General features: G+C 46.3%; 1 protein-coding gene across 2 annotated transcripts; it reads left to right on the top strand.

Moving 5' to 3' along the window:
• Positions 1–21,600: 21,600 nt before the first annotated feature.
• Positions 21,601–26,415, top strand: LOC125447142 (ATP synthase subunit f, mitochondrial-like). Of its 2 annotated transcripts, none has more exons than XM_048521296.1 (4): positions 21,601–21,717; positions 23,295–23,405; positions 24,771–24,887; positions 26,290–26,415. In XM_048521296.1, the coding sequence occupies exons 1-4, from the start codon at positions 21,702–21,704 to the stop codon at positions 26,316–26,318; spliced, it is 273 nt and encodes a 90-aa protein (XP_048377253.1). In that variant the 5' UTR covers positions 21,601–21,701; the 3' UTR covers positions 26,319–26,415. The 2 variants fall into 2 exon arrangements, with proteins under 2 accessions (XP_048377253.1, XP_048377254.1); XM_048521297.2 differs by having other exon boundaries at positions 21,632–21,717; positions 23,298–23,405.

Here is a 26,415-nt window from a genome sequence, read left to right on the forward strand (position 1 = left end):
GTCCAGTTAGTGGGTGTGAGCTCAGCATTTCTGTTCCCTCCCACAAACGATGAAAATGAAACTTGCGTTAAAGCCACATTGTGATGCTTCTGAATCACTTTGTGGTGGTACGGTGGAAGTTGGCATGAACCCTCTTTTCCCTAGCATTTTCTTCCCCTTCATGGCGAGCACTCCTCCATATTCGATGCACTGTCTGAGGTTTACTGTTAATGGTTATCTCCCAGCTGTGCTGGGACTTTGCATAGCCTTCACTCTGTCCAGTCCACATTCAAATACAATGCTTCCAAAAGTATTGTGGTAAAGTAAGGAAGCAGAGGATTTGGGGGAATGCAAAGTGGTAGAGTTGATTGGAACATGGCAAAGACCCAGAGGACAACAATGACTTCACAGTTTTTAGATTTGGGCATCCAAACAATCTGTCATCCATTGGAGTAGGCCATTCAGCCCTCTGGATCCTGTTTCCAAGCCTCAATTAGATCACCCAGCCCTGAATCCTAGGTTTATTGGCCAGAATACAAACTGCCAGAGGAAGGGCTGGAGGCTGGTACAATTACAACATTTAGAAGGCATCTGGATGGCCACATGGATAGGAAGGGTTCAGAGGGATATGTGCCAAATGCAGGCAAATAAGGCTAGATTAATTTAGGATGTCTGGTTGGCAAGGACGAGTCGGATCATAGGGGCTGTTTCCATGCTGTAAAACACTACAACTCTAGTAGGTTTCTTGTGGCACAATAGTAGTGTCCTTACCTGAGAGCCAGGAGGCCTAGGCCCAAGCCTTGACTGCCACAGAGCAGTATCATTACATGTCTAAACAGATTGATTAAAATAACTACAAACCTAGATTGTCGTGGTCTCATGATGCATGGGTTACTCACTACCTCAACTCTCATCAGTAGTCCTTCCCTAAGGGCATTGTGGGTGAACCCACAGAACACGGACTGTAGTGGTTCAAGAAGTCAGCTCACCCCCACCTTCTCCAGGGGCAACTAGGGACGGACAATAAATGCTGGCCCAGCCAGTGATGCCCACATCCTATGAATGAATAAAATAAATGGAATCACTTCACTGTGAGCAAGTGTACCTCCAACTGTCTGCAAAGTTCCAGAATGCCCTCCCTAAACGTTTACATAAGAACTAGGAGCGGCAGTAGGCCATTCAGCCCCTCGGGCAAGCTCTCCTATTTAATACAATCAAAGTTAATCTCATCTCAGCCTCAACTCCACTTTCCTGCCTGCTCTCCATAACCTTTTGATCTGTTCCTAACTAAATATCCTTCATTTTATTCTCTGTCCCTGCATCCACCACATTATGGGATAGTGAATTTCACAGATTCAAGACCCTTTGACAGAGTCATCCCTCCTTAAATCTAATTATCCTAAAACTATGACCTCTCATTGCAGATTGACCCATATGAGGAAACATCCTCTCTACATCTACTGTGCTAATCCCCTTTCGCATTACATAGACCTCAGTTTTACCCTTTTCTCTCCTTTAAGATGTTCCTGTAAACCCTTCTTATTGAACCTGTCCTAATCTTCTCCTGTGGTTCACTGTCAAATCGACTGGATGGTACGTCTTTACTGTGTTAGTAGTTGGGTTAGTTATATTAGTTGGCTCAGTGACTAGACTGCCATAGTGAGTAAAACAAGAGTGTGGGTCCAATCCTTGTAACACCTGTGTTAGTTTGTGGAGACCCTAGCTCCTTAATTTACCCTGCTGTATCTGGTTATTACCAAGTTACACATAACCAATTGCTTTTCTCTAATGCAGAGAGATGTCTCTGGTGCTTTTTCTATAACTCCCTACATGACACTTTGTAAACTACGTTCATTAAACAAAAGTTGTTGATGTTTTTTATTAACTAATTTTAGGGATTTCAGTCTTAATGTAAAGAGTGTTGAAGGACACCAATCTCAGGGGCACCCAACCAGTTTGGCACGGTGGCTCAGTGGTTAGCACAGCAGCACCCCAGCACCAGGGACCCAGGGTCGATTCTACCCTCAGGTGACTGTGTGGAGTTTGGACATTCTCCCCGTGTCTGCGTGGGCTTCCATCCAGTTGCTCCAGTTTCATCCCACAGTGCAAAATTGGGCAGGTTTGGTGGGTTGGCCATGTTAAATTGCCCAGGAGTGCCCAGGGTCTTGTGGATTGGCCATGGGAAATGTAGGATTACAGAGATAGGATCGTGGGCAGGGGCTGATTGGGATGCTCTTCAGAGGGTCAGTGTTGACTCGATGGGCCGAATGGCCTGCTTCCACACTGTGGGGATTCCATGATTCGCAAACTGTTTGTCAGTCAGCCTAACACAAGAAGCATGCACATACAGAACACACTGTGCTGATGTTCTCGGGTTAAGTTGCATTGTTTTGCTGCAGGCAGGTGTTGCACATTGCTCCACATGACAAATATAGAGCGCTGCTCATTTCCTGCAACCTTTTGTTGAGCTGCATGTTCAGCTTGCCACCCTTATTTTTTTCCAGTTATGGTTCAGTTGGTTTCTCCCTCATCTCTGATGTCAGACTGGTCGCAGATTCATGTCCCACTCCACTGCCTGGAGCATGAAGAAACCTCAGCTCTGTGTACAGCCGTACTGCATGGTCTGCTGTGCTGTCAATTGTTTAAGATGTTAAATAAGAGCCATGTCTCCTCTCTCCTATGGATATGGAAGATCCTACTGCACTATTTAATGGGGTACAGGGGAATTCTCCCAATATACTGGCTTGGTAGTTGTTTCTGAACCAACATCAGGAAGAACAGAGGATCTGGTTATTTTTACAACTGTGGCTGTGGCATCCTATGCACAACTGAAGCCACATTTCCTGTGCTCCAGAGTGGCTACACTGCAAATTACTTCATTGTCTCTTGTAAGCTTTGGGACATCTTGAGGCTTTGTGAAAAGCACTGTTGTCGTCTAATTTTCCTTTGATGTGCTGGTGTACCTCATGCAAACATACAAGCTGCAAAATGCGACAACTGCAACTTGCATTCATGTAGCACCTTTGAGATAGGAACGCACCGTTAGCCACAATCTGGCATTCTAAATTTGATTAAGAATGACATCTGAACATGTCACAGCTGGTTTGTTTGAAGAAGTTAGTAATAAGCAGTTTTAAATATATAGATTTAGCTTTTATTGTCACATATACTCGAGTAAGGAAGCACAGGACTACAGTGGAAAGTGTATAATGTCACTACTCACGGTGCCCAGTAAGGGACCAAGGTACCAAGGGACAAGAAACTTTCGTACAAAGTAGTAAGAGAAACAGAGTTATAAAGTTAAGTATTACTTTCATAGTGTACCTATAAAAAAACAGAAATAAGGTAAAACTTCACATTAACGTCTTTCTTCATTTAAACTCGGAAAACAAAGGAATAAGTTAAACATTGAACGGTAAGAAAACCAAAATTACTAGAAAAGCTCAGCAGGTCTGGCAGCATCTGTGGAGGAGAAAACAGAGTTAACGTTTCAGGTCCGGTGACTCTTCCTCAGAACTGATGGTGGCTGGGAAAACATCAGTTTATAAGCAGAAAGTAGGGAGTAAATGATAGGATAGAGCCCAAAGAAAGAGAAAGACAGTTTTGGATGAGTCCTCCGCTTATATCGATCTCCAGGAGACCTCAGCTGCCTGTTTGTGATGCCACTGACACAGATGCTGTCGCTGCTACCGAAATGGTCACCTCTCTGATCTCCGCAACCCCGCCACCCCCGTGCCTCGGGAACGTGCCCAGGCAGGACCCACTTGCTCACCCAGCCGAGACACTGCCATGGGGCAACATGAAGAAACACCGAGAGGGGGAAGACACCAAAAAAAAGGGGAAGGACAAAGAGGAAAAAAAGGAAAAGAAAAGAAAGAACTGGATGGAGTAGAGGGAGAGAGGTGGAGAGTCAGAGTATGGAGGGAGTTGCAGAGATCAGCAGCTGCAAGGAGAAATGACCCATGTGAGTGTTGACTGATTGGAGGAACAGGCTGGGGCTCATAATGTCTGTGAATGGTCATTAGATCTATGTTGCTTCATTATAATGAGTTTCTCTCCAATTTCCTTTCATGCTTCTTTGAAGGCCATGCTGCCTGCTGGGATATGATTCCACGGTATGTCAGCCATTTTTAATTTTCAACACGGGCTGGCTATTCAACATTGGGGCAGCACAAAACAATTAAATCTTCACTCAACACTCCATTCCCTGAAGTCTGATTGGGAGCACGAACCTGGCAGAGGAGGATACAAGATACTGAAGAATCATTATAGAGCAGAAAGCAGCATGTCCGAACTGGGTCCCCGAATGTGCAGTTCACTTAGTGCCATCTTTCGGCCTTCTCCCTAGAAATTTTTGTATGGCTCTGGATTCCCTTCTGATTGCTCCTGTCACATCCACCACTGACTGTGGGTCTTACATTCCAGATACCAACAACTCATCACATTATCAAGATTTTCTCCTGTTACTCCTGCTTCTGTCACACATTATTTTAAAGTTGTGCCCTTTTGACCTTGATTTTTTTTTGAGTGAGATCGGTTTTTCCCTGAGCGCTCTCTCCAGGTCCCTCAGGATTTTGAAAACCTCCACTGAATCTCCTTTCCCTCTAAGGAAAACGGCTGTAACTTCACCAACCTGTCTTCTCAACTGAATTTTCTCAACCGTGGATTCTTGTAAACCTTTTCAGCACTCTTTCCAAAGCCTTCACATCCGGGTTATGGGGGACGGCTCTGGGTGGGATGCTTCAAGAGGCAGTGTGGACTTGTTGGGCCGAAGGGCCTGTTTCCACACTGTAGGTAATCTAATCTAATCCTTCCTAAAATGCAGAGCCCACATTTGACTGCAATCCAACAGCTGATGCTGAATGCGTGACTTATTTCCAAGATGGCAGTGCAGTAGCATGGTCCAGCCAGAGTTTGTCTGCTCCACCTGTTCTTCCTCTTCTTTTCTTCTCTTTTCTTCCTCTTAGCGATTTTTCTCTTCTCCTCTGCTGGTCTCTGACCATTGCCCTCCTTTGGCATTGACTCCTGGCCTCCAACTACTACAGGCCTCCCACCCAGGCATAGCAACCTCCCATTGCAGCCTACTATCCTGGCATGGTGACTTCCCTACCGATTGGAGTGGTCTGTCAGCTTGGCACCCTCTTGGCTAGGCATGGCATCCGTGGCCTAGCTTGGCAGTCTGGAGTGATCTCCCAGGCTCACAATCCTCAAGGTGAAACACTGCACGGCCTAGAACCAAGGCCTGGTGTGGACTGGAGGCTAGGTACCTGCATGGGCTGGGTTGGATGACCACTGTGCTGATCTTTTTATTTTCTCTATTTTCTAAGACCTTGCAAGTGAAGAAGCTGTACCTAGGTACCTTTGTACCTAAGATAACACTGTATGTGGGAGCGTATAAACTTTTCACTCTGCTCATTGAGTATACGTGACAATACAGTCTAATTCTAATGCAAGTTCAACATCAACTCCTGGTTCTTGTGATATTTTTTAATACAGCCCTATTGCTCTCAACTGGAATAGATACAGGCCATTCAGCCCTGCCGATCCATATCGCTGTTTTACCTTCTCCTCGTCATCTGAATTCATCACTGGGATCATCTACAGGCAGTTACAGAGTCACAGAGTCATAGAATCACAAGAGTCACAGAGATGTACAGCATGGAAACAGATCCTTCAGTCCAACTTGTCCAAGCTGACCCGATATCCTAAATTAATCTGGTCCCATTTGCCAGCATTTGGCCCATATCCCTCTAAACCATTCCTATTCATCTACCCATCCAGATGTCTTTTAAATGTTGTAATTGTACCAGCCTCCACCACTTCCTCTGGCAGCTCAGTCCCTACAAGCAGTGCCCTCTGTGTGAAAACATTGCCCCTTTTAAATCTTTCCCTTCTCAGTCCATGGGTTACAAATGGGTTCCGTCCCTGAATTAGGTCGTAAGTCTACTTGTACGTAAGTTGGAGCACAGTGCTGTATAGAATATCTGCTTGTAAGTTCAAGCAAGTGCTCTCATGTCGGATCCTTAAAATTAACAATAATATGGCATCTCATTCGTGAGTCAGACGATGGCAAATTGGGGACACCCTGTATTCCCTTCTCCCTCAAATGCTGGTCTAGTTTCTCTCCAAATACATCAAACTATTTGCATTGCCACTCCCTGTCCTTTACAGCCCCGGTAAGGAGAAATGTCCCTTAAATAGTAAATTATCTGCACATCATGACAGTGTATTTGGTGAGATAGGCCCTTAAAGAGGAAGTTTGATCATGAGAACAGCCACATGATCCCAAGCTCAGCAAAAAGGGAAATTCCTCCAACAATCCGATGGTGATTGTCAGTGCTGAATGGTTCCTGTTTCGTGTGGATGTGTGTGAGCTGAGTAAAGCAGCTTGCCAGCAGTGATTTTGAACTAAATTCTCCTTCAGCGCCCTGACACTCAATGATACCATGAGCAGTACCCTTCACAAGATATGACTGTCTCTGGCAAGGCCAGTACTTATTGCCCATTCTTAATTGCCCCTTGAGAAGGTGACAGTGAGCCACGGGAATTGACCAGACTGGCTTACCAGGTTATTTAAGAGCGAACTGCTGGGTCATGTGTAGCTCAGATCAGGTAAAGACTGCAGATTTCCTTCCCTAAAGGTTATAGGATGTGTTTTTATGACAATCCAGTGGTTTTGTGGTCATCATTACTGGTAGTAGACATTTTTCAATCTCAGAGTTATTGAATTTGTTGAATTTAAGTTTTTGGTGTGATTTGATCACATATCACCAGATTCCTGGATTAACTATCTTAAAGAACCCCGATACTAAATAACCCCTAATCTGTAAACAACCTGTACACTAGATAATCAGTCTGTAAACAATCTGTGTACTAAATAACCAGGCTGTAAATAACCCCGGTAGCTACTTTCTTCCTACTGGAAGTGACTGGCCAAATATTCTACATAATTGGCCCATTCAGAGCTTCATACTTTAATTGTTTATTTAATTATTTAAACAGATTTTTCCTGCTGAAGCAGGCACAAAGATCAGGAAAAGTGTAAAGCTTCAGAAAGAAGCAGCATTGGTGAGGTATGGAGGGGTGTGTGGGGTCGGTAGGGTTAGGGGATTCTACATCACTGATTTGGAAGAAAACGTGGCTGGCCTAATTAATAATTTGGCAGATGATACAAAGATTGGAGGAGTTGCGGATCGTAAGGAGGATTGTCAGAGGGTACAGCAGGATATCGCTCAGGTTGGGGCATGGGCAGAAAAATGGCAGGTGGAGTTTAATCTGGACAAATGTGAGGTGATGCATTTTGGTAGAAATTATACAGTGAATGGCAGAATGCTTAAGAGTATTGATATGCAGAGGGATCTGGGTGCGCTGGTCCTCAGATCACTGAAGGTGGCAGTGCAATAAGGCAGTAAAAGAGGCCTACAACATGCTTGCTCTGATTGGACGGGGTATTGAGTATGAGAATAGGCAAGTTATGCTGCAGCTTTATGGGCTCTCAGGCTGAGTCTCCAACATGGCATCTCATTGTGACCTGACCCACTCCTGTCCTCTCCCAATAAATGCAATTTCACAGGCCACAGTTGGATTACTGCATACGGTTCTGGTCAACACACTACCAGAAGGATGTGGGTGCTTTGGAGAGGGTACAGAAAAGTTTTACCAGGATGTTGCCTGGCATGGGGGTTTTTAGCTAATAAGAAAGGTTGGATAGGCTGAGAGTTTTTTTAGCTCGAATGCAGGAGGTTGAGAGGCAACCTGATAGACGTTTGTAAGATTGCGAATGGCATGGATAAAGTAGAAAGTATGAGGCTTTTTCCCAGGGAGGAGGGATCAATTACCAGGGAACACAGGTTCAAGGTGCAACGGGGGATGTTTAGAAGAGTTGTGTGAGGATTGTTTTTCACACAAAGGGTGGCGAGTGCCTGGAATGTGCTGACAGAGGAGATGGTGGAAGCTGACATGATAGCAGCATTCAAGCAGCATCTGGACAAATACACAAATAGGAAGGGAACAGGATCCTGTGAGTGAAGGCAGTTTTAATATGGAAGGGCAAAATGTGTTGGTGCAGGTTTGGAGGACCGAAGGGCCTGTTCCTGTGCTTGTATTGTTCTTTATTCTTTGGAAGATGGGCTTCTTGGTGCTATGTCACCAGCCAGAATAGTAGATTTACCAGGATGATCAGTTCCAGATTCCCACATCACTACTGAGTGAAATCTCCTGTGAAATTGCATTTATTGGGAGAGGACAGGAGTGGGTCAGGTCACAATGAGATGCCCATGTTGGAGACTCAGCCTGAGAATCAGGCACTGCTGGGTGACCATTCAGGTGAAGAAACTGCTGGTCGGACTGACATTGGTGACAGAGAGGGAGGGCTGTGGGGTGGGCAGGGGCTGGGGGATTTTGCTTCGGTGAAACTAAGCTGCATTTTTGTTCTCATTAAGGAAGTCAGATCTGCAAGAATGTGTGTCTGAAGCGATTGGCTTTTGGTGCAGAATTTGTGTTGCAAAAACAAGTCATGCAATTTACCTGGTCACATTCAGAAAGCGAAAATTCAGCAAATCTCAAAGCGAAAAAGCAGAGAGGAGAGGTATTAGAGAATAGATATATTTATGCTGCGATTTGATCCTTCTTCCTCTCTCGGACCCTCCCTGGTTCTTATTGATAATAACAAAGATGGTCAGGCTGGGCCAAGAGGGGATGGAGGTTGGATTGACTGGGTTAAATAAAAAAAAGTTTGTGAAGCCTCTTCTGGACTACCGTGTCCAGTTCTGGTCTCCCTGTTGTAGGAAGGATCTTATTAAGCTGGAGAGGGTTCAGAAGAGATTTACCCGGATGTTGCTGGGAGTGGAGGTTGAGTTATAAGGAGAGGCTGGGACATTTTCACTGGAGTGTAGGAGGTTAAGGGGACGACTTTACGGATGTTTATATAATCATGAGGGCATAGAGAAGATGAATAGTAGGTGTCTTTTCCTTTGGGTGGGGGATTTCAAGACTAGAGGCATATTTTTAAAGTGAGAGGAGAGAGATTTGAAAAAGACATGGGGGCAACTATTTTTACACAGAGTGTGGTTTGTGTGTGGAATGAGCTTCCAGAGGAAGAGATGGATGTGGGTAAGTTAGAACATTTAAAAGATATTTGGATAATTACATGAATAAGAAATGTTTGGAGGGATATGAGCCAAGCGCAGGCAAGTTTAGTTTGCGATTATGGTCAGCATGGACTGGCAGGACCAAAGGGGCTATTTCTGTGCTGTATGGCTATGACTTTTTTGACAGTAATAATGAACTTATAGCTCATTAAGAGTGGATGATCAAGGGGGCAAAATGACTGCAAATTGATTGAAGAGGAGACAGAGAGAAACTATCTCCTTGAGTTAGGGAAGGCCAGATCGTAGAAGGCAGAAATTTGAGCCATCATAATGAAACAATGATCTGCAGGTCCTGGAGAACTGAAACAAAGACAGAAATCATTGGAGAAACTCAGCAGGTCTGGCAGGACCAGTGGGAAGAAAACAATGTTACCATTTCTGATGAAGAGTCACCGGACCTGAAACATTAACCTTGCTTCGCTCTCCACTGATGCTGCCAGATCTGCTGAGTTTCTCCAGCGATTTCTGTTCTTGTTTCAGAACTGTGAGCAGGGCAGATGCGTTGCAGATATCAGATGAGCCATGGCTGTGGTATTGAACACAGTGAATCCCTGAGGCCTGGAGGTCTGCAGCCCTCTGCTATGCCTGTGGAAATATGGCTGAAATGTACCACTGCCGACCACACAGAGAAGAGGCCCTCCTCTGTCCCAAACTCCGGGGATGATGCCTGTCCTGGTCCAGCCTGGTTATGAAATCCTGCCAGTGGGGTTTCCCCATCGAAGCTGCTCTCCCCACTCAACCCCACCACCCCTTTTCGGCAAGAACAATGAAACACAACATATCTGGATTCACTTCCTGTGTGGAATAGTTTTTAGGAATCTGTGAGGCACTGCTTAGTGCAGGAATAATGCCATTTGTTAAACATTAATGTGGTCAGGGGAGACTGAAACCCAGCCTTTCCCCAATGGTCAAATCTCTGCCCTGAAGATGTGGATAAGGAGCAGATTCAAAGATGAATGCCCATGAGCAGCTTCCTATTTGCTATGTCTGATTGTAAGTTTCCCCATTTCACTTCCTGCTGTTAAGCTAATCCCAACCAAAGGGTTTCAGTCTGGGCTAAACAGCACCCAGTGTCAACGGTAAGTCTTCAGAGCACACACTGTAATTCCAGAGGTTGATGAGGAATATAATTCCTGCAGAGGAAACGTTATACCATATTCCCTTTCAGTTATTGGATACCGCACAGAAAAGGGTTGGATACTTGTGGAATTCCCTGGCCAGTGAAGCAGTTGAGGCTACCTCGTTGAATGTTTTTAAGGAAAGGCTAGATTTTTGAGCAGTAAAGGAATTACGAGATATTGTGAGTAGGCAGGTAAGTGGAGCTGGGTTCACGTAAACATTAATCATGATCTTATTGAATGGTGGAGTGGGCTTGAAGGGCCTGATGGCCTACTCGTGCTCCTATCTCTTATCTTCTTATGTTAGATACGGAGTAAATCTCCTTTTGCACTGTCTCTATCAAACACTCCCAGGACAGGGACAGCAAGGGGTTAAAGGCAGAGTAAAGCTCCCTCTACTCTGTCCCCATCAAACACTCCCAGGACAGGGACAGCAAGGGGTTAAAGACAGAGTAAAGCTCTCTCTACACTGTCCCCATCAAACCCTCCCAGGACAGGGACAGCAAGGGGTTAAAGACAGAGTAAAGCTCTCTCTACACTGTCCCCATCAAACCCTCCCAGGACAGGGACAGCAAGGGGTTAAAGACAGAGTAAAGCTCTCTCTACACTGTCCCCATCAAACACTCCCAGGCCAGGGACAGGGACAGCATGGGGTTAGATACAAAGTAAAGCTCTCTCTACACCGTTCTCCCAAACATTGAACATAAAAGCTGGGTTTTCTTTTTCTGAAGCAGCCTCCTCTCTCATTCTGATTTAGACTCCTGCTTGCTCAGTACATTTCCTGTTGGCCTCTGCTCCATGTGGGTTCCCTGAAATTTTGCTTTGAAGATATTACAAGCATCTACCCTGCTGTTAGTTTCACACTGTTCAATGCGACACATCGCATTAAACAGTCTGTGCTACTCCCTCAGTCACAGCTTTGGGGCAGTTCCCTCACCTGGAGTGAGTGAGGGACCCACGGGGGTCTGACTGTGACAGTGTACGTTTTTATTCTGGTAATTGTATAATACCTGAGAATGTTGTAATATAGTTGAAGCAAGAGGCTGTCCAGCCCTAAGATCCAGATCTAGCACTCAATATGATCATGGCCAATATGTCCTATCTTCATTTGTCTGTCTTTGCTCCAACCCCTTCAATCCTTTAACATCCCATGAAAATATGAACAAATTTTAACAGCGCACCCTAACCGAAAACTGATTGCACAACTGACATATGAAGAGATTGGATTGGTTAGGGCTATATTCACTGGAGTTTAGAAAAATAGTGTGCTGGGTCTCATAGAAACCTACAAAATTCTAACAGAGCTAGACAGGGTAAATACGGGAAGGAGGTTCCTGATGAATGAGGAGTCCAGAGCCAGGGCTCACAGTCTAAGGATGTAAGGTAGTCCATTTGGGACTGAGATGAGGAGAAATGTCTTCACCCAGAGAGTGGGGAGCCTGTGGAATTCTCAGCCACAGAAAGCAGTGAAGGCCAAAACATCCAATGTTTTCCAGGAGTTGGATATCGTTCTCTGAGCTAAAAGGATCAAAGGGTATGGAGGAGAAAGTGGGAACAGGGGAGTGAATTGGGTGATCAGCCATGATCATACTGAATGGCACAGAAGGATTGAAGGGCTGAATGGCCTACTCTTGCTTCTATTTTCTATGTTTCTAGTATTCCTGCTACCAGTCTTCCTGATTTAACCCTCTAAGCCCCATTGTCAGGCTGGTGAAAAACAGTTTGATACTCAACAGCCCAAGACTTCTGGATTCTTGAACTCCTCATCTCAGTGATCTCCCACAGCTCAAAGCTCTTGGACACCTCTATGCTCACCAACTCTGGTATCATATGCTTCGCGACTTTTATTGACCTCCCTTGGTGACCTTGCCTTTCAGCTGACTGGACCCTAAGCTCCAGAATGTCTTTTCACAATGTGGTGTGTCTCTTTCCTTCTATCTCTCAGCCCTTGAAACCTATCTCTTTGATCAAAATTTTGGGGCCCCTGTCCTAATATCTCCCTATTGTGGTGCAATGGGTGTGAAATCTAATTTGCCAATTTCTCCCGTGACGTGTCTTGAGGCGCTTTTGGTTTGCTCAAGGTGCTACAGAAATGCACATTTCAGTTGTTGATGGGGCTTAACAGCAATCTTTGAGGGGGAAGCCCATGCTCCTTGTTGCTTGCACAGGTGTTGCAATGAGTGCTGTATAATGATACAAAGGGAGCCATGGGCGAAACCAAAAAGCTGCAAGTTTCCTTTTTGAAACCACAGGAAATTGATTGATGTCGGGACAAGTGCTTTCAGTTACATTTCTGCGCAAGAGGAAGTTTATTTTCTGCTGTTCAGTGGGCTGGAGTTCTAATACGTTGTGTTTGTAGTCTCATCAATGTTGGGCTTATTTGCACAATAGACGTTGTGATTAAAAAAAACCTGAGAGTCAGTTTGATGCAGGAACCCCGTTTGGCATCCTGTAATTTAAAAAAATAGACGATATTTTCGGCAATATTTTTCTCTAAAAGCAAGGATCTGGATGCCCCTTGAATTTTTGTTTCAATCAGGAAATGTCTTCATAATTCCTTTCCAGTTCTGTGAGAATCTACAGAACAGCTGAAGCCTGGGATTCTGTTACAATCTGTAATACGGTCCAGAGAGTTTTCAAGTTGCTGCTAACAGCCTGAGAGTCAATGCTGCGGTTTGTGTGTGTTCACTGTTTCCCCCCTCATCCTCCTCAGAATTAAATTTTAAATTAATATTTAAATCAATTTCATTCAAGCTTCCTTTCCTCCTTCTAGGATAGCAGGAGGCCATTCAGCCTCAAGTCCGTTTTGCCATTTAACAATAAGATAGCTGACCTGCATCTCAACTCCATTTACCTGTCATCACCTGATAATTATTGATATCGTGATCTGTCAAAAATCTATTGTTCTCAGTTTGTCCAGTGGTCATACAATTACTAACTAATGCAAGATCCTACCTCATGGTGCCTCAGAGGTTAGCGCTACTGCCTCACAGCGCCAGGGACCCGTGTTTGAATCCACCCTCGGGCGACTGTTTGTGTGGAGTGTGTACATTCTCCCTGTGTGCGTGTGTGTTTCCTTCACTCTTCAGTTTCTTCCCACAGTCCAAAGAGGTGCAGGCTAGGTGGATTAGGAAATGCAGGGTTACAGGAATTGGGTGGGGATGTACTTTGGAAAGTCAGTGTGGACTTGATGGGCTGACTGGCCTGTAGACATTCTATGAGTATAGCTGCTAAGCCCTACCAACAACAGTAACGTGCATTTCTGTAGTGCCTTGAACGAAGTGGTAGGCTCCAAGGTACGTCCTGGAAGAAATTACCAAACAGCATGTGACTCCAAGCTGCAGAAAGAGCTATCAGAAGAGGTGACTTTGTCAGAGGAACAGAAGGAGGGGGCGAAGTGAGGAGAGAGAGGCTGACACTGTTCGAGAACGATTGCTGGAGATTAGGGTTCAAGCAGCTGTAGGCAAGAATAGTATTGAATGGGGCGATGTAAACTGGTGGTGAAGAAGAGTGCTATATTGGACCAGTTTGTTGCTGTGTGTAGCCTTTAATTTTCACTCTTTCCAAGGATTTGGGTGTTACTGGCTGGGCCAGCATTCACTGCCCATCACTTATTGCCCTAGAGTAGGTGCTGGTTAGTTGCCTTAATCACACAGGCTCTTACAGCACAGAAACAGACCCTTCAGTCCTACTTGTCCATCGCCAGACAGCTCAATCTGACCCAGTCTCATTTGCCAGCATTTGGCCCATATCCCTCTAAACCCTTCCTATTCATGTCCCCATCCAGATGCCTTTTAAATGCTGTAACTGTACCAGCCTCCACCACTTCCTCTGGCAGCTCATTCCATACACACACCACCCTCTGTGTGAAAAAGTTACCCAAAACGTCCCAGCCCATATGTTGTAGGTGGACCCATAATGCCCTTAGAGAGGGAATTCCAATATTTTGAACGAGCAACTGTGAAGGAATGGCGATATATTTCTAAGTCAGGATGGCCAGTGGTTTGGAGGGCAACTTGCAGGGGGTGATGTTCCCAAGTATCTGTTGCCCTGGTATTTCTGAATGGTGGAGATTGTGTGTTGAAAGTTGCTCTTGAAGGTAACACAAAGTCACCAATAATCACCTCGTTTCAGTTGAGGGGAGAGGCTGAGAATGAGGGACCTGTATGATGATCACAGCCAGAATGAGAATTGAACCCACAATGTAGGCAAATCCAGCCATTCAGCCAAGTGAGCTAACAGTACACGCTGATGACACTGAGTGTCAGTATTGGAGGGAGTAAATGTTGTAGATTGTGGCTGGGGGACCAATCAAGCGGCTGCTTTATCCTGGATGGGGTCAAGCTTCTTAAATGTTGTTGGGGCTGCCCCCATCCAGGCAAGTGGGGAGTACTCCATCACACTCCTGACTTGTTCCTTGTAGATGGTGGACAGGTTTCAGGGAGTCAGGAAGTAGGAGAATTTTCGTGTTTCCACTAACCTTGGAGTGAAAAAGTGGTTGAAGATGAAAGTTTGGGAACTTAAAAGTCTAGATCTTGGGGCAGCAGGAAGACAGAGATAACACAGCGTAGAGCTGAATGAACACAGCAGGCCTGGCAGCATCAGAGGACCAGGAAAGCTAATGTTTTGGATTGAAAGCCCTGACCCGAAAGGTCAACTCTCCTGCCCCTCTGATGCTGCCCGGCCTGCTGTGTTTCTCCAGCTCCACACTGTGTTATCTCTGACTCCAGCATCATCAGTTGCTGCTATCTCTGACAGTCAGGGGTGGTTAGGATTGTTGATTCTAGTGGGAATATCCTGAAAGGATTCAGCAGATCACCGCTCGACTCCAACTATCCTGCTCGCACACTCTTGCTATTGGTCCATCTTCGTGGTACATTGCTCCCCGTAGCTTAGCAATGACCTGATTTGATTTGAATCTTGGTGAATCAGCTTTTTTAGCCCCATTGCTGTTATTTTTACAAGTGATCTCCAAAACAGAGAACAACAACACATTTATTTTAACATCCTTTTGATGTTCCTTCTGTGCTCTGTCCAGAAATTTGGTATTGAATTCCTGGAGGATTCACAATTAAAATGGGGAATGGCTGATGGGGACTTGCCAAGTAACAGGCTCCTTTGCAATGCTGAAGTTTATTCATGTCGGAGAATAGGCTTCGGGCCCGCAGTGAGTTGGTATCGCTCACTCACTATCACAACCTCTGAACGCTGAGCCGATTTGACCACATCAGCCTGCCATTAGCTTTCAGTCCTTTCTGTCGGGTTGAAAGACTTACCCCTACCTCCCCACCTATACTCTCCTCTCTACCTAGAGATAATGGGAACTGCAGATGCTGGAGAATTCCAAGATAATAAAATGTGAGGCTGGATGAACACAGCAGGCCAAGCAGCATCTCAGGAGCACAAAAGCTGACGTTTCGGGCCTAGACCCTTCATCAGAGAGGGGGATGGGGTGAGGGAACTGGAATAAATAGGGAGAGAGGGGGAGGCGGACCGAAGATGGAGAGTAAAGAAGATAGGTGGGGAGGTAGGGAGGGGATAGGTCAGTCCAGGGAAGACGGACAGGTCAAGGAGGTGGGATGAGGTTAGTAGGTAGCTGGGGGTGCGGCTTGGGGTGGGAGGAAGGGATGGGTGAGAGGAAGAACCGGTTAGGGAGGCAGAGACAGGTTGGACTGGTTTTGGGATGCAGTGGGTGGGGGGGAAGATCTGGGCTGGTTGTGTGGTGCAGTGGGGGGAGGGGACGAACTGGGCTGGTTTAGGGATGCAGTAGGGGAAGGGGAGATTTTGAAACTGGTGAAGTCCACATTGATACCATATGGCTGCAGGGTTCCCAGGCGGAATATGAGTTGCTGTTCCTGCACCCTTTGGGTAGCATCATTGTGGCACTGCAGGAGGCCCATGATGGACATGTCATCTAGGGAATGGGAGGGGGAGTGGAAATGGTTTGCGACTGGGAGGTGCAGTTGTTTGTTATGTACACCTGTTTGTAATGCTACACCTGTCCCCACACCTCCTCCCTCACCCCCATCCCAGGCCCCAAGATGACATTCCACATTAAGCAGAGGTTCACCTGCACATCTGCCAATGTGGTATACTGCATCCACTGTACCCGGTGCGGCTTCCTCTACATTGGGGAAACCAAGCGGAGGCTTGGGGACCGCTTTGCAGAACACCTCCGCTCAGTTCGCAACAAACAACTGCACCTCCCAGTCGCAAACCATTTCCACTCCCCCTCCCATTCTTTAGATGACATGTCCATCATGGGCCTCCTGCAGTGCCACAATGATGCCACCCAAAGGTTGCAGGAACAGCAACTCATATTCCGCCTGGGAACCCTGCAGCCATATGGTATCAATGTGGACTTCACCAGTTTCAAAATCTCCCCTTCCCCTACTGCATCCCTAAACCAGCCCAGTTCGTCCCCTCCCCCCACTGCACCACACAACCAGCCCAGCTCTTCCCCCCCCACCCACTGCATCCCAAAACCAGTCCAACCTGTCTCTGCCTCCCTAACCGGTTCTTCCTCTCACCCATCCCTTCCTCCCACCCCAAGCCGCACCCCCAGCTACCTACTAACCTCATCCCACCTCCTTGACCTGTCCGTCTTCCCTGGACTGACCTATCCCCTCCCTACCTCCCCACCTGTACTCTCTCCACCTATCTTCTTTACTCTCCATCTTCGGTCCGCCTCCCCCATCTCCCTATTTATTCCAGTTCCCTCTCCCCATCCCCCTCTCTGATGAAGGGTCTAGGCCCGAAACGTCAGCTTTTGTGCTCCTGAGATGCTGCTTGGCCTGCTGTGTTCATCCAGCCTCACATTTTATTATCTCCTCTCTACCTATCTTGTTTTCTCTCCATCTTCGGTCCGCCTCCCCCTCTCTCCCTATTTAGTCCAGTCCCCTCCCCCCATCCCCCTCTCTGATGAAGGGTCCAGGCCTGAAACGTCAGCTTTTGTGCTCCTGAGATGCTGCTTGGCCTGCTGTGTTCATCCAGCTCCACACTTTGTGAGCTTGAAAGACTGTTCCCAGATTGACAGCGCCACCATGTGGTAGTGAGTCAGAGTGCTGGGAATATGGAAATAAGGACTAAGAGAGAGAAAATGGGTTAGCTGTGCCAAATGTAACCCGTATCGTGTGATTATGTTGATGTGGAGGTGCCGGTGTTGATCTGGGGTGGACAAGGTCAGAATTCACACCTCACCAGGTTACAGTCCATCAGGTTCATTTGGAAACACAAGCTTTCGGAGCCCTGCTCCTTAGTCGGGTGAGGTGGATTCACCTAATGAGGGAGCAGCACTCCGAAAGCTTAACAAACCTGTTGAACTATAACCTGGCATCATGTGACCTCTGACCTTGTGATAACGGGCCTAGGAGTATGTGGGAATGGGTGACTGTGCGAAAAGTGACCTGTATCATAACGGAGTTGATACAGTGTGGAGCTGGAGGAACACAGCAGGTCAGGCAGTATCAGGAAAGTCGGTGTTTCGGGTTGGGACCCTTCATCAGGACATCATCTGTCCCGATACAAAATGCTGACTTTCCTGCTCCTGCTGCTGCCTGACCTGCTGTGTTCCTTCAGCTCCACACTGTATTGACTCTGAGTTTGAGCAATAGCATTTTTTGCTATCTCGGTGTCATAACAGGACCAGGTGTGTTGTGGGTATGAAGCATGGAAGGATAGAATCAAGCTCTGAAGTTATTGAAGCTTGATGCTGAGCCCCAGAAGTTGCAGGGTCCCCAAGGTGAAGCTTGGCGTCATTTTTGCAGACAAAGTGTATGAGCAATACTGTTGCCCAGTCTGTGTTTTGTCTCCTCAATGTAGAGGAGACCGGACTGTGAGCAGGTAATACAGTAGACTGAATTGAATGGCATACAGGTAAATCACTGCTTCACCTGGAAGAAATTTGTAGGGATTGGAGCAAGGTCAGCTGGATGGACTTTATAGAATATGAGTTCCTTGACTGGGGCTGTTAACCCCGTCCAATCAGGGAGTCCCGACTGACAGATATAAACAGGAGGGTCAAGGGTTCTGCTCACTCTGAAGGAGCTGAATGTGCGTCAAGGACTCTCCACATGTAAATAAAGGGTGACCTGGTGACTGGATACCAGGCTCTGTGACTTTATTTCAGTATCAGTTTCCAGTTGCCTGTTGTTTCAGCACACCACCAAGTTCCCACATCAATGCTTCTGTCTCAGGCCTGCAGCAGTGCTCTGGTGAGGCTCCGGACAAGCCTGAAGAACAACATCTCATTTTCCACTTGGGGATCCACTCAGCCTTTCAGCCATGTGGACTCCTAGCCCATTTTCACATGATATTGGATACATCCAGCACAGCTCGATTCTCGTTCTTAGCTCTTGTTATCACTTATTCAGCTTTTCTCCTGCTATCCATTATCTCCTCCTTTATGTCACTCTTTCACATCTCTCCATCTCCATGTATCCATTTATCTGTCCCCTTCCCCTCCCACCATCTCCAATGTCGGCTTCAGCATAAATATCAGTTTTACCTAATTACTCGCAGCTCTGATGAAGAATCTCTGGAATAAAAGCATTAACTCTACTGTCTTCCCACAGATGCTGCCAGACCTGCTGAATTTCTCCAGTGTTTTCTGTTTCATTTCAGCAACTTCCAGCAACCGCAGTTATTTCAGAGACAGTAGGAACTGCAGATGCTGGAGAATCTGAGATAACAAGGTGTACAGCTGGGTGAACACAGCAGGCCAAGCAGCATCAGAGGAGCAGGAAGGTTGATGTTTCGGGTTTTCTGAAGAAGGGTCTAGGCCCAAAATGTCAGCTTTCCTGCCCCTCTGATGCTGCTTGGCCTGCTGTGTTTATCCAGCTCTACACCTTGTTATCTCTTAACCATAGTTATTTGTTTTATTTTACATGAATGTTGAGTTCTTCCAAAGAAGAATAATGCTGGACTTGAAACGTTAACTCTGTTTCTCTCTCCACAGATGCTGCCAGACCTGCTGAGGTTCTCCAGCACTTTTTATTTTTACTTTCTGTTGGAAATGCTCAGCCTCCCCATGGGCTTCAGGCAATATGTGAGACATTATGTGCTGAGTTTTCTCCAGCATTTTCTGGATAAGGGAGCTGTACAACTCACTGCCTGAATATTTTCTTACTACACCAAAGGCGATATATAAATCCAAGCTGTTATTACTGCACTCTCCTTAGTACCTTGATACGAGATACTCAGCAGATATGATGGTATAAATGTTGAGCACACTTCCTATTTCTACTTCTTTTTTTAAAGTTCATTCCTAGGATGTGAGTGTCACTGGCATAAAATTCCCATCCCTAATTGTACAGAGTCAACAACAACTGGATGGACTTTATAGAATATGAGTTCCCTGATTGGGGCTGTTAACCCGGTCCAATCAGGGAGCCCTGACTGACAGATATAAACAGGAGTGTCAAGGGTTCTGCTCAGTCTGAGGGAGCTGGATATGCATCAAGGACTCTCCGCACGTAGAACATAGAACATAGAACATAGAACATAGAACATAGAACATAGAACAGTGAACAGTGAACAGTGAACAGTACAGCACAGAACAGGCCCTTCAGCCCACAATGTTGTGCCGACCATTGATCCTCAAGTATGCACCCTGAAATTTCTGTGACCATATGCATGTCCAGCAGTCTCTTAAATGACCCCAATGAACTTGCTTCCACAACTGCTGCTGGCAATGCATTCCATGCTCTCACAACTCTCTGTGTAAAGAACCCGCCCCTGACATCCCCTCTATACTTTCCTCCAACCAGCTTAAAACTATGACCCCTCGTATTAGCCATTTCTGCCCTGGGAAATAGTCTCTGGCTATCAACTCTATCTATGCCTCTCATTATCTTGTATACGTAAATAAAGGGTGACCGGATGACAGGATACCAGGCTCTGTGACTTTATTTCAGTATCAGTTTCTAGTTGCCTGTTGTTTCAGCACACCACCAAGTTCCCACATCAATGCTTCTGTCTGGGGCCTGCAGCAGTGCTCTGGTGAGGCTCCGGACAAGCCTGAACCAACTTACCCTGCTGTCATAGCGATGTGGCTTTTCTGAATGGAGGATTTAAATTTGGTGGCATGGTCAGGAATTAGGTGGCCTAGTGGCTCAGTGGTTAGCAATGCTGCCTCACAGCATCAGAAACTGTGTTTTGATTCCATCCTTGGGTGACTGTGGTATGCAGTTTGCACATTCTCCCTGTGTCTGTGGGGTTTTCCTCTAGTATCGTGGTGCCCTCCCACTGTCCAAAGATGTGCAGGTTAGGGTGAATTGGCCATGCTAAATTACCCAAATGTCCAGGGACGTGCAGGCTATGTGGGTTAGCCATGGGAAATGAGGGTTACAGAGAGATGGTATGGGGTGGCTCTGGGTGTGATGGTTTTCAGGGGGTTGGTGCTGACTCGAGGAGTTGAATGGCCTGCTTCCACACTATAAGGATGAAGGGTCTAGGCCTGAAATGTCAGCCTTCCTGCTTCTTAGATGCTGCTTGGCCTGCTGTGTTCATCCAGCTCTACACCTTGTTATCTCCAAACTTGTGTCTTGTTTTTGATTATTGCTAGCACTCTCCCCTCTGATTCAAAATGGTGTTTTGGGCCTGGCGTTTTAAGGACGGGGGCCGTGTTTTGGGCCTGGCGTTTTAAGGACGGGGGCTGTGTTTTGGGCCTGGCGTTTTAAGGACGGGTGGCTGGACCATTAACTTTGATTTCTCTTCATGGATGTTGCCAAACCCGCTGAGGTTTTGCAGCAATTTCTGTTTTTGTTCCAGCTCTGTCAGCTCGTGTGGTACCGAGGCAGTGCTGCTCTGCTGGAGGTGCTCTCTTTTGAAAGAGACATTGAGCGGAGGCCCCATCCACACAGAGGCCACTACTTTGAGGAAAGGGCGAGTCTCCTGGGCAATATCTAACCAATTTGTGCTCCTGAGATGATGCTGGGCCTGCTGTGTTCATCCAGCCTCACATTTTATTATCTTGGATTCTCCAGCATCTGCAGTTCCCATTATCACAGACAGATTTTCCGGTTATCATTTTGGGATCTTGCTGGGCACGCCGAAGCTGGCGCGTTTCCAACACTGGCGACAGTGAATGCACCACCAAAAAAAAACCCAATTGGCTGAATCGGGCCGGCCTGAGGTTGCGAAAGGCGCTATACAAATGTAAACCTCTCCCCAGGTTCAAACGTGCTCTGCCAACGTGAGCTGATGAAATTGAGAACATGCACCTCTCTGAAACCATGGAGGTATTTTACGTGTAGTTTTGAAAATATTTTTTTAAAAAGTGTTTAATCGATTCCTTAAAACAAAAGTGAATGAACCTTGAGTTCAGGGGGACCTGGCCGGAAGGAGCGGATAGCTCGCTGTTGATTGGTCAGATGGAGAGCTCGCCCTACAAAAAGACAGATGCTATTGGATGAGGGGGGCTGCCAGTCCGGTGACGCAGGGTGGGAGCTAGAAGATGGCGGACAGAGCAGGTGAGGATCCAGCGGCCCCTGGATACAGTGTAACCAGAGCAGGATACAGTATTGCCAGTGGAGGGTTACTGTGTTACCAGGCAGTCTGACCAGATACAATGTATCCGCTGCAAGGGCTGGGCATCCCGGGGGAAGCCGTCACCCCGGGCAAGGTCACCCTGACTGTAGCACAACTCACCCTGCGGGCAGAGGCGACTGTTGGCAGTGGGCCAGAGGTAGACGGGTGGGTAGGTTGGTAGGTGAGGGACAGTGGGCCGGGGTGGTGGGTTAGACCCGAGAGAGAGAGACACTGGAGGAGCCATGGGCTCTTTGAGAGAGGCGCTGGTGTGTAGTAAACTGGGGACAATGTCCCAAAGAGAGGGTAGTGAGAAACAGAAATGGCAGTGTTGGGGTGGGGTTGTGTGGCAGTGGAAAGAGAGCAGTGTGCTAGAGAGAGAGGTAGGGTTTGAGAGAACTTGAGGGAGAGGTAGTCCAGGGTTTGGGGTGGGGAACTAGTAAAAGAGAACTAGAGTAGTGGGGAGGTGCTAGTGGAGGTCGGGGAAGTGTTGTTGGAGCCTCTGAAAGAGAGGGATAAGGGCTGTGTGTATTGTGGGATATAGGGACTGCACTCTCTTCAACTGAGGCTGGGAAATATCCCAGAGAGATTGGTCTGAGACTTATGTTAAGAGTGTTAGGAAATGGAGGAGATGCTAAATCTTATAAGAAGAGTTGGCGAGTGTAACGGATTCCACTGGCAGAGGCTGGTGTCTGCCTTTTTGAGAGGGTCTGGAAAAGATTGAACTGGCGAGGGTTGTGTTGGGTGGTAGGAGATTGAGAAGTCTCTCAGTGTGGGATTGGGACTCTGTTTACCCAGTTAGTCTGGTATTCAGTTGCTACTGGCAATTTGAGATCAGGATTGGGGAACTGGCCTGTGGGGTTCAGAGGTGAATCAAATTCTAATCATTTATATTCGGTACGGGCTACAGCTCAGTTGGTTGGCTAGTTAGTTTGTGACGACATTGTGGGTTTGATTCCTGTGCTGGCTGAGGTTATGATGCAGGCTTCTCCTTCTCAACCGTGTCCCTCTTTCGAGGTGTGGTGACCCGAAGGTCAAACCACCTCCAGTCCTGTGGTCCTTTGGAACGATGATGATTGTACTTTTTTTATAATCTTGAGGCCCAGGCTAATGTGCTGGGGGTGTGGGGTCAAGTCCCACCATGACATGACATGACATGGCATGGAATTTAAACTCCATTAATAAATCTGCAATATGATACCGGTCTCTGTGATGGTGACCATGACAGCTGTTGTTGTATAAACCCATGTGATTCACTAATGTCCTTCGGGGAAGGAAATCTGCCCTTACCTAGTCTCGTTTATGCATGACTCCAGACACTGCGATATGGTTGCCTCTTCAGCTGCTCGCTGAAATGGGTGAGGAAACCACTCGGGTTTACGGCAGTAGGAGATGGGTATTGAATGTTGGCCTTGCCAACGGCACCTATCAACAAAGAAGATTGTAACATGCTTTTTTTTTGGCTACCTTCTCCTCTTATCTCCCTCACCCTGACACTGCCCTCCTGGTTGGTTTTTGTCAGCAGTTCCAGTTGCGGAGAAACCTCTGATGGATGTGAAGCTTGGGGAGCTGTCCCGTTGGATCACTGCACGAGATTTCACCCCCAACGGCATTATCGGGGCTTTGCGTAGAGGTAAGAACATAATCTGACCAAATTTTGCAAGTAATTGTGCAGCATTTTGTAATGGAAACGTTTGACCACTTCCTTTTTAATCAGGCTTTCTATCTGGCACATAGAACATTTACAGCACAGTACAGGCCCTTCGGCCCTTGATGTTGTGCCGACCTGTCATACCAATCTGAAGCCCATCTAACCTACACTATTCCATGTATGTCCATATGCTTGTCCATTAAATCCTGCCATATCCAAAGGCCTGCATTTGATCTGAGGGCAGTTAAGGCTCAATACAACCTTATTTTATCTAAAATTAACACTAAGCATTGGAGAAAATCAGCAGATATAGGCAGCATCTGGAGAGAGAGAAAAACAGTTAACATTTTTAGGTCCAGTAAGATTCTTCTCTTGGAACAACAGTTCTGAAGAAGTGTCACTTTCGACTGGAAACATTAACTTCTCCTCTCTCCGTAGATTCTCCCCACTTCCTTAGTTTCCCTAGCACTTTGTGGATCCTGGAGATCAGAAATAGTGTTTTGCTGTTATTTTGGTTACTTCAGATTGTTGAGGACAGAATGGTTCTGGGCATATTGCCTTGTACACCTCTAGTTCTGCAAGTGCAGTTCTGTGTTTTAGCTAGATTTATACAGAGCTGAAAAGGCCCTTCGACTCATCAAGTCTGCGCCATGATAACTAGCACTAAAAGTGCGCTAATCTCAATTTCCTGCACTCGTTCTGTATCCTTGAATGTTATGATATAATAGTCTGCTGAGGATAGCAATAAAGTGAAAAGTAGTCTCAGGTGTGGCTTAAAGGGAGAAATCAGCAAATATACCCACCTCCACACACATCGTATCTTGACATGGACTACTTTCAGCACAGCCAGCTCACATTTTCATCTACTTGTCCCTAACATTAGCTTTTCTTCTTCCCTGGCTTATATCAACCATCCATTGTCTGTTTTGGAGTCTGTCCATGTATCGCCACCGTTCCGCTACCCCCAACACTTTATCTGCAGCTCCCCCTACCCTCACATCCAGTCCTGAGGAAAAGTAATACCAGATGCTATCTAGCCTGCTGTGATCTTTTGGCATCCTGTTTGTGTACCTTGGATTCCAGCATCTGCAGTTTGTTTGTTTTGGTTTTTTGTTTCTTAACCTGAAAATATTTGTGTAGTATCTCACCCGTCACTTGTGGTTCTGCACGTAGATGGCCTTACTGATCTTTAAAGAGGCCTGTTCTATCCCTAGTTGCTCTTTTGCTCTCTATATGTATTTGTAGAATCATCTTTTGGATTTTTAAAATTGTACAAAGCCATGATCCCATATGGATGAAGTGCTACTGACTATTTTAACTGTGCTCTCTTTTCCTGTTTCTCTCCAGGCCATGACCGTTACTACAATAAGTACATTAATGTAAAGCGAGGTGGGATTGGGGGAATTGCTATGTTTCTGACTGGTTACGTTCTGCTCAGTTACATCTGGGAGTACGATCACCTCAGTAAGTGGAGCCCCTTGGGCTTGATACTTGTTGCTGAACATGTTAGAGTAAATGGTTACACGCATTGCAATTACACCGAGGCACCAAAGAGTACAGTACGCTGATTGAAGAAAAGTGAAATACTAGTGCACTTTCCAGGAAGTCCAATTTGAAATGTTTTGCACTGTACTTTAGACAGTTTCTAAATAGTATATTTTTCAGTGTGAAAATGGGGAACAGAGTTGATTCCGACTCTTTTTGTTGGGCTGCTTGAATGATCCGAGAAGTGTTTTGGAACAGTTGCTTGAGCACCACATGGACCGTGGTGCGCCCAGAAGATGGCTCATTGCCACCTTCAGGGGCGATTGGAAAATCAACAAATAAATTCTGTCTTGCCAGCACGTGCCCATGTCCCAGGAAGTATTCTCTGGGACAACTTTAATGTTGTATTTGGCACTTCAGCTACAATCCTCATTACTCGCAATCCATCCTGTTTACGCAGACAGGTGTTGATTTATGAGGATGTTGCCAAGCCTGGAGGGTTTGAGGGAGAGGCTGACTAGATTGGGGCTATTTTTCTTGGTGTCAGACCCTGAGAGGTGACCTGACAGACGTTTATAAACTTTCTCGTGCGTGTGCCGCGGGGCACAGTGATGGAGGCTGGTACACCAATAATGTTTAAACGGCGTCCGGATGGATCTACGGATAGGAAACATTCAGAGGGGAATGGACCAAATTATAGCAAGTGGGAGTAGAGTAATTTAGGTTGGCATGGACAAGTTGGACAGACGTGTCTATTTCCATGCTGTACAACTCCGACTCTAAGTCGCTCTGCAGCTGACCGGAATATAGCGTGCGTGTGTTACGATCATGCATGAACATCCTGCTGAGAAGTTTTACAGTGCACATGGATGAACTGAGTCAGAAGATGCACAGGTTCAGGTCCCACTCCCAGAAACTGGAGTACATACTCCAGGCTGACTCGCAGTGCAGAACTGGAGAAGTGATACATCACCAAAGTTACTGTCTTTTGCCCTGGACCTTAATACTAGGCCCAGAGTGTCACCTTGGGTGGACAAAAAGATGACCTGGCACTATTGTTAAAGAGCAGTAGGATGCGTGCCCCAATATCGAGGTCAATATTTGCTCAGTCTCCAAAGAACCTGTGAGTTTGGTCATGAATGCATTGTCATTGTGGGAGCTGGCTGTGTTGAAATTTGTTGCTAAACTTTCATACAATAGTCACTTTTTAAATTTCAAATCAAGAGTACTTCATGGGCAGCCCAAGGTGTTTCACAGCCAAATGTTGTGAAAGGTGCTCTAGGAATGCTTCCCCAAGCTGTAGAACTAATGCATTCTTGTTATAAGCCAGTAGCTTTCCACAATCAATTGTTAACTTTTCTTAACTTTATTTTCCCCGCAGAGCATGAGCGATGGAGAAAGTACCACTGAATTGCTGCTATGTTCCACTTGCTGTATTTATGGAATTTGAGATGAGTGTTCAAGTTAGAATCATGGAAAATAAAATCAGAACAGTTTCAATGCTGAA

Source organism: Stegostoma tigrinum, chromosome 38 (assembly GCF_030684315.1).
Source record: "Stegostoma tigrinum isolate sSteTig4 chromosome 38, sSteTig4.hap1, whole genome shotgun sequence".
Lineage (NCBI taxonomy): Eukaryota > Metazoa > Chordata > Chondrichthyes > Orectolobiformes > Stegostomatidae > Stegostoma > Stegostoma tigrinum.

Bases quoted from the DNA above. Each gene is read 5' to 3' on its own strand.
- LOC125447142 (XM_048521296.1), top strand. The intron at 23,406-24,770 runs GTAAGAACATAA...GTTTCTCTCCAG, and splicing joins TATCGGGGCTTTGCGTAGAG to GCCATGACCGTTACTACAAT. The intron at 24,888-26,289 runs GTAAGTGGAGCC...TTTTCCCCGCAG, and splicing joins CTGGGAGTACGATCACCTCA to AGCATGAGCGATGGAGAAAG.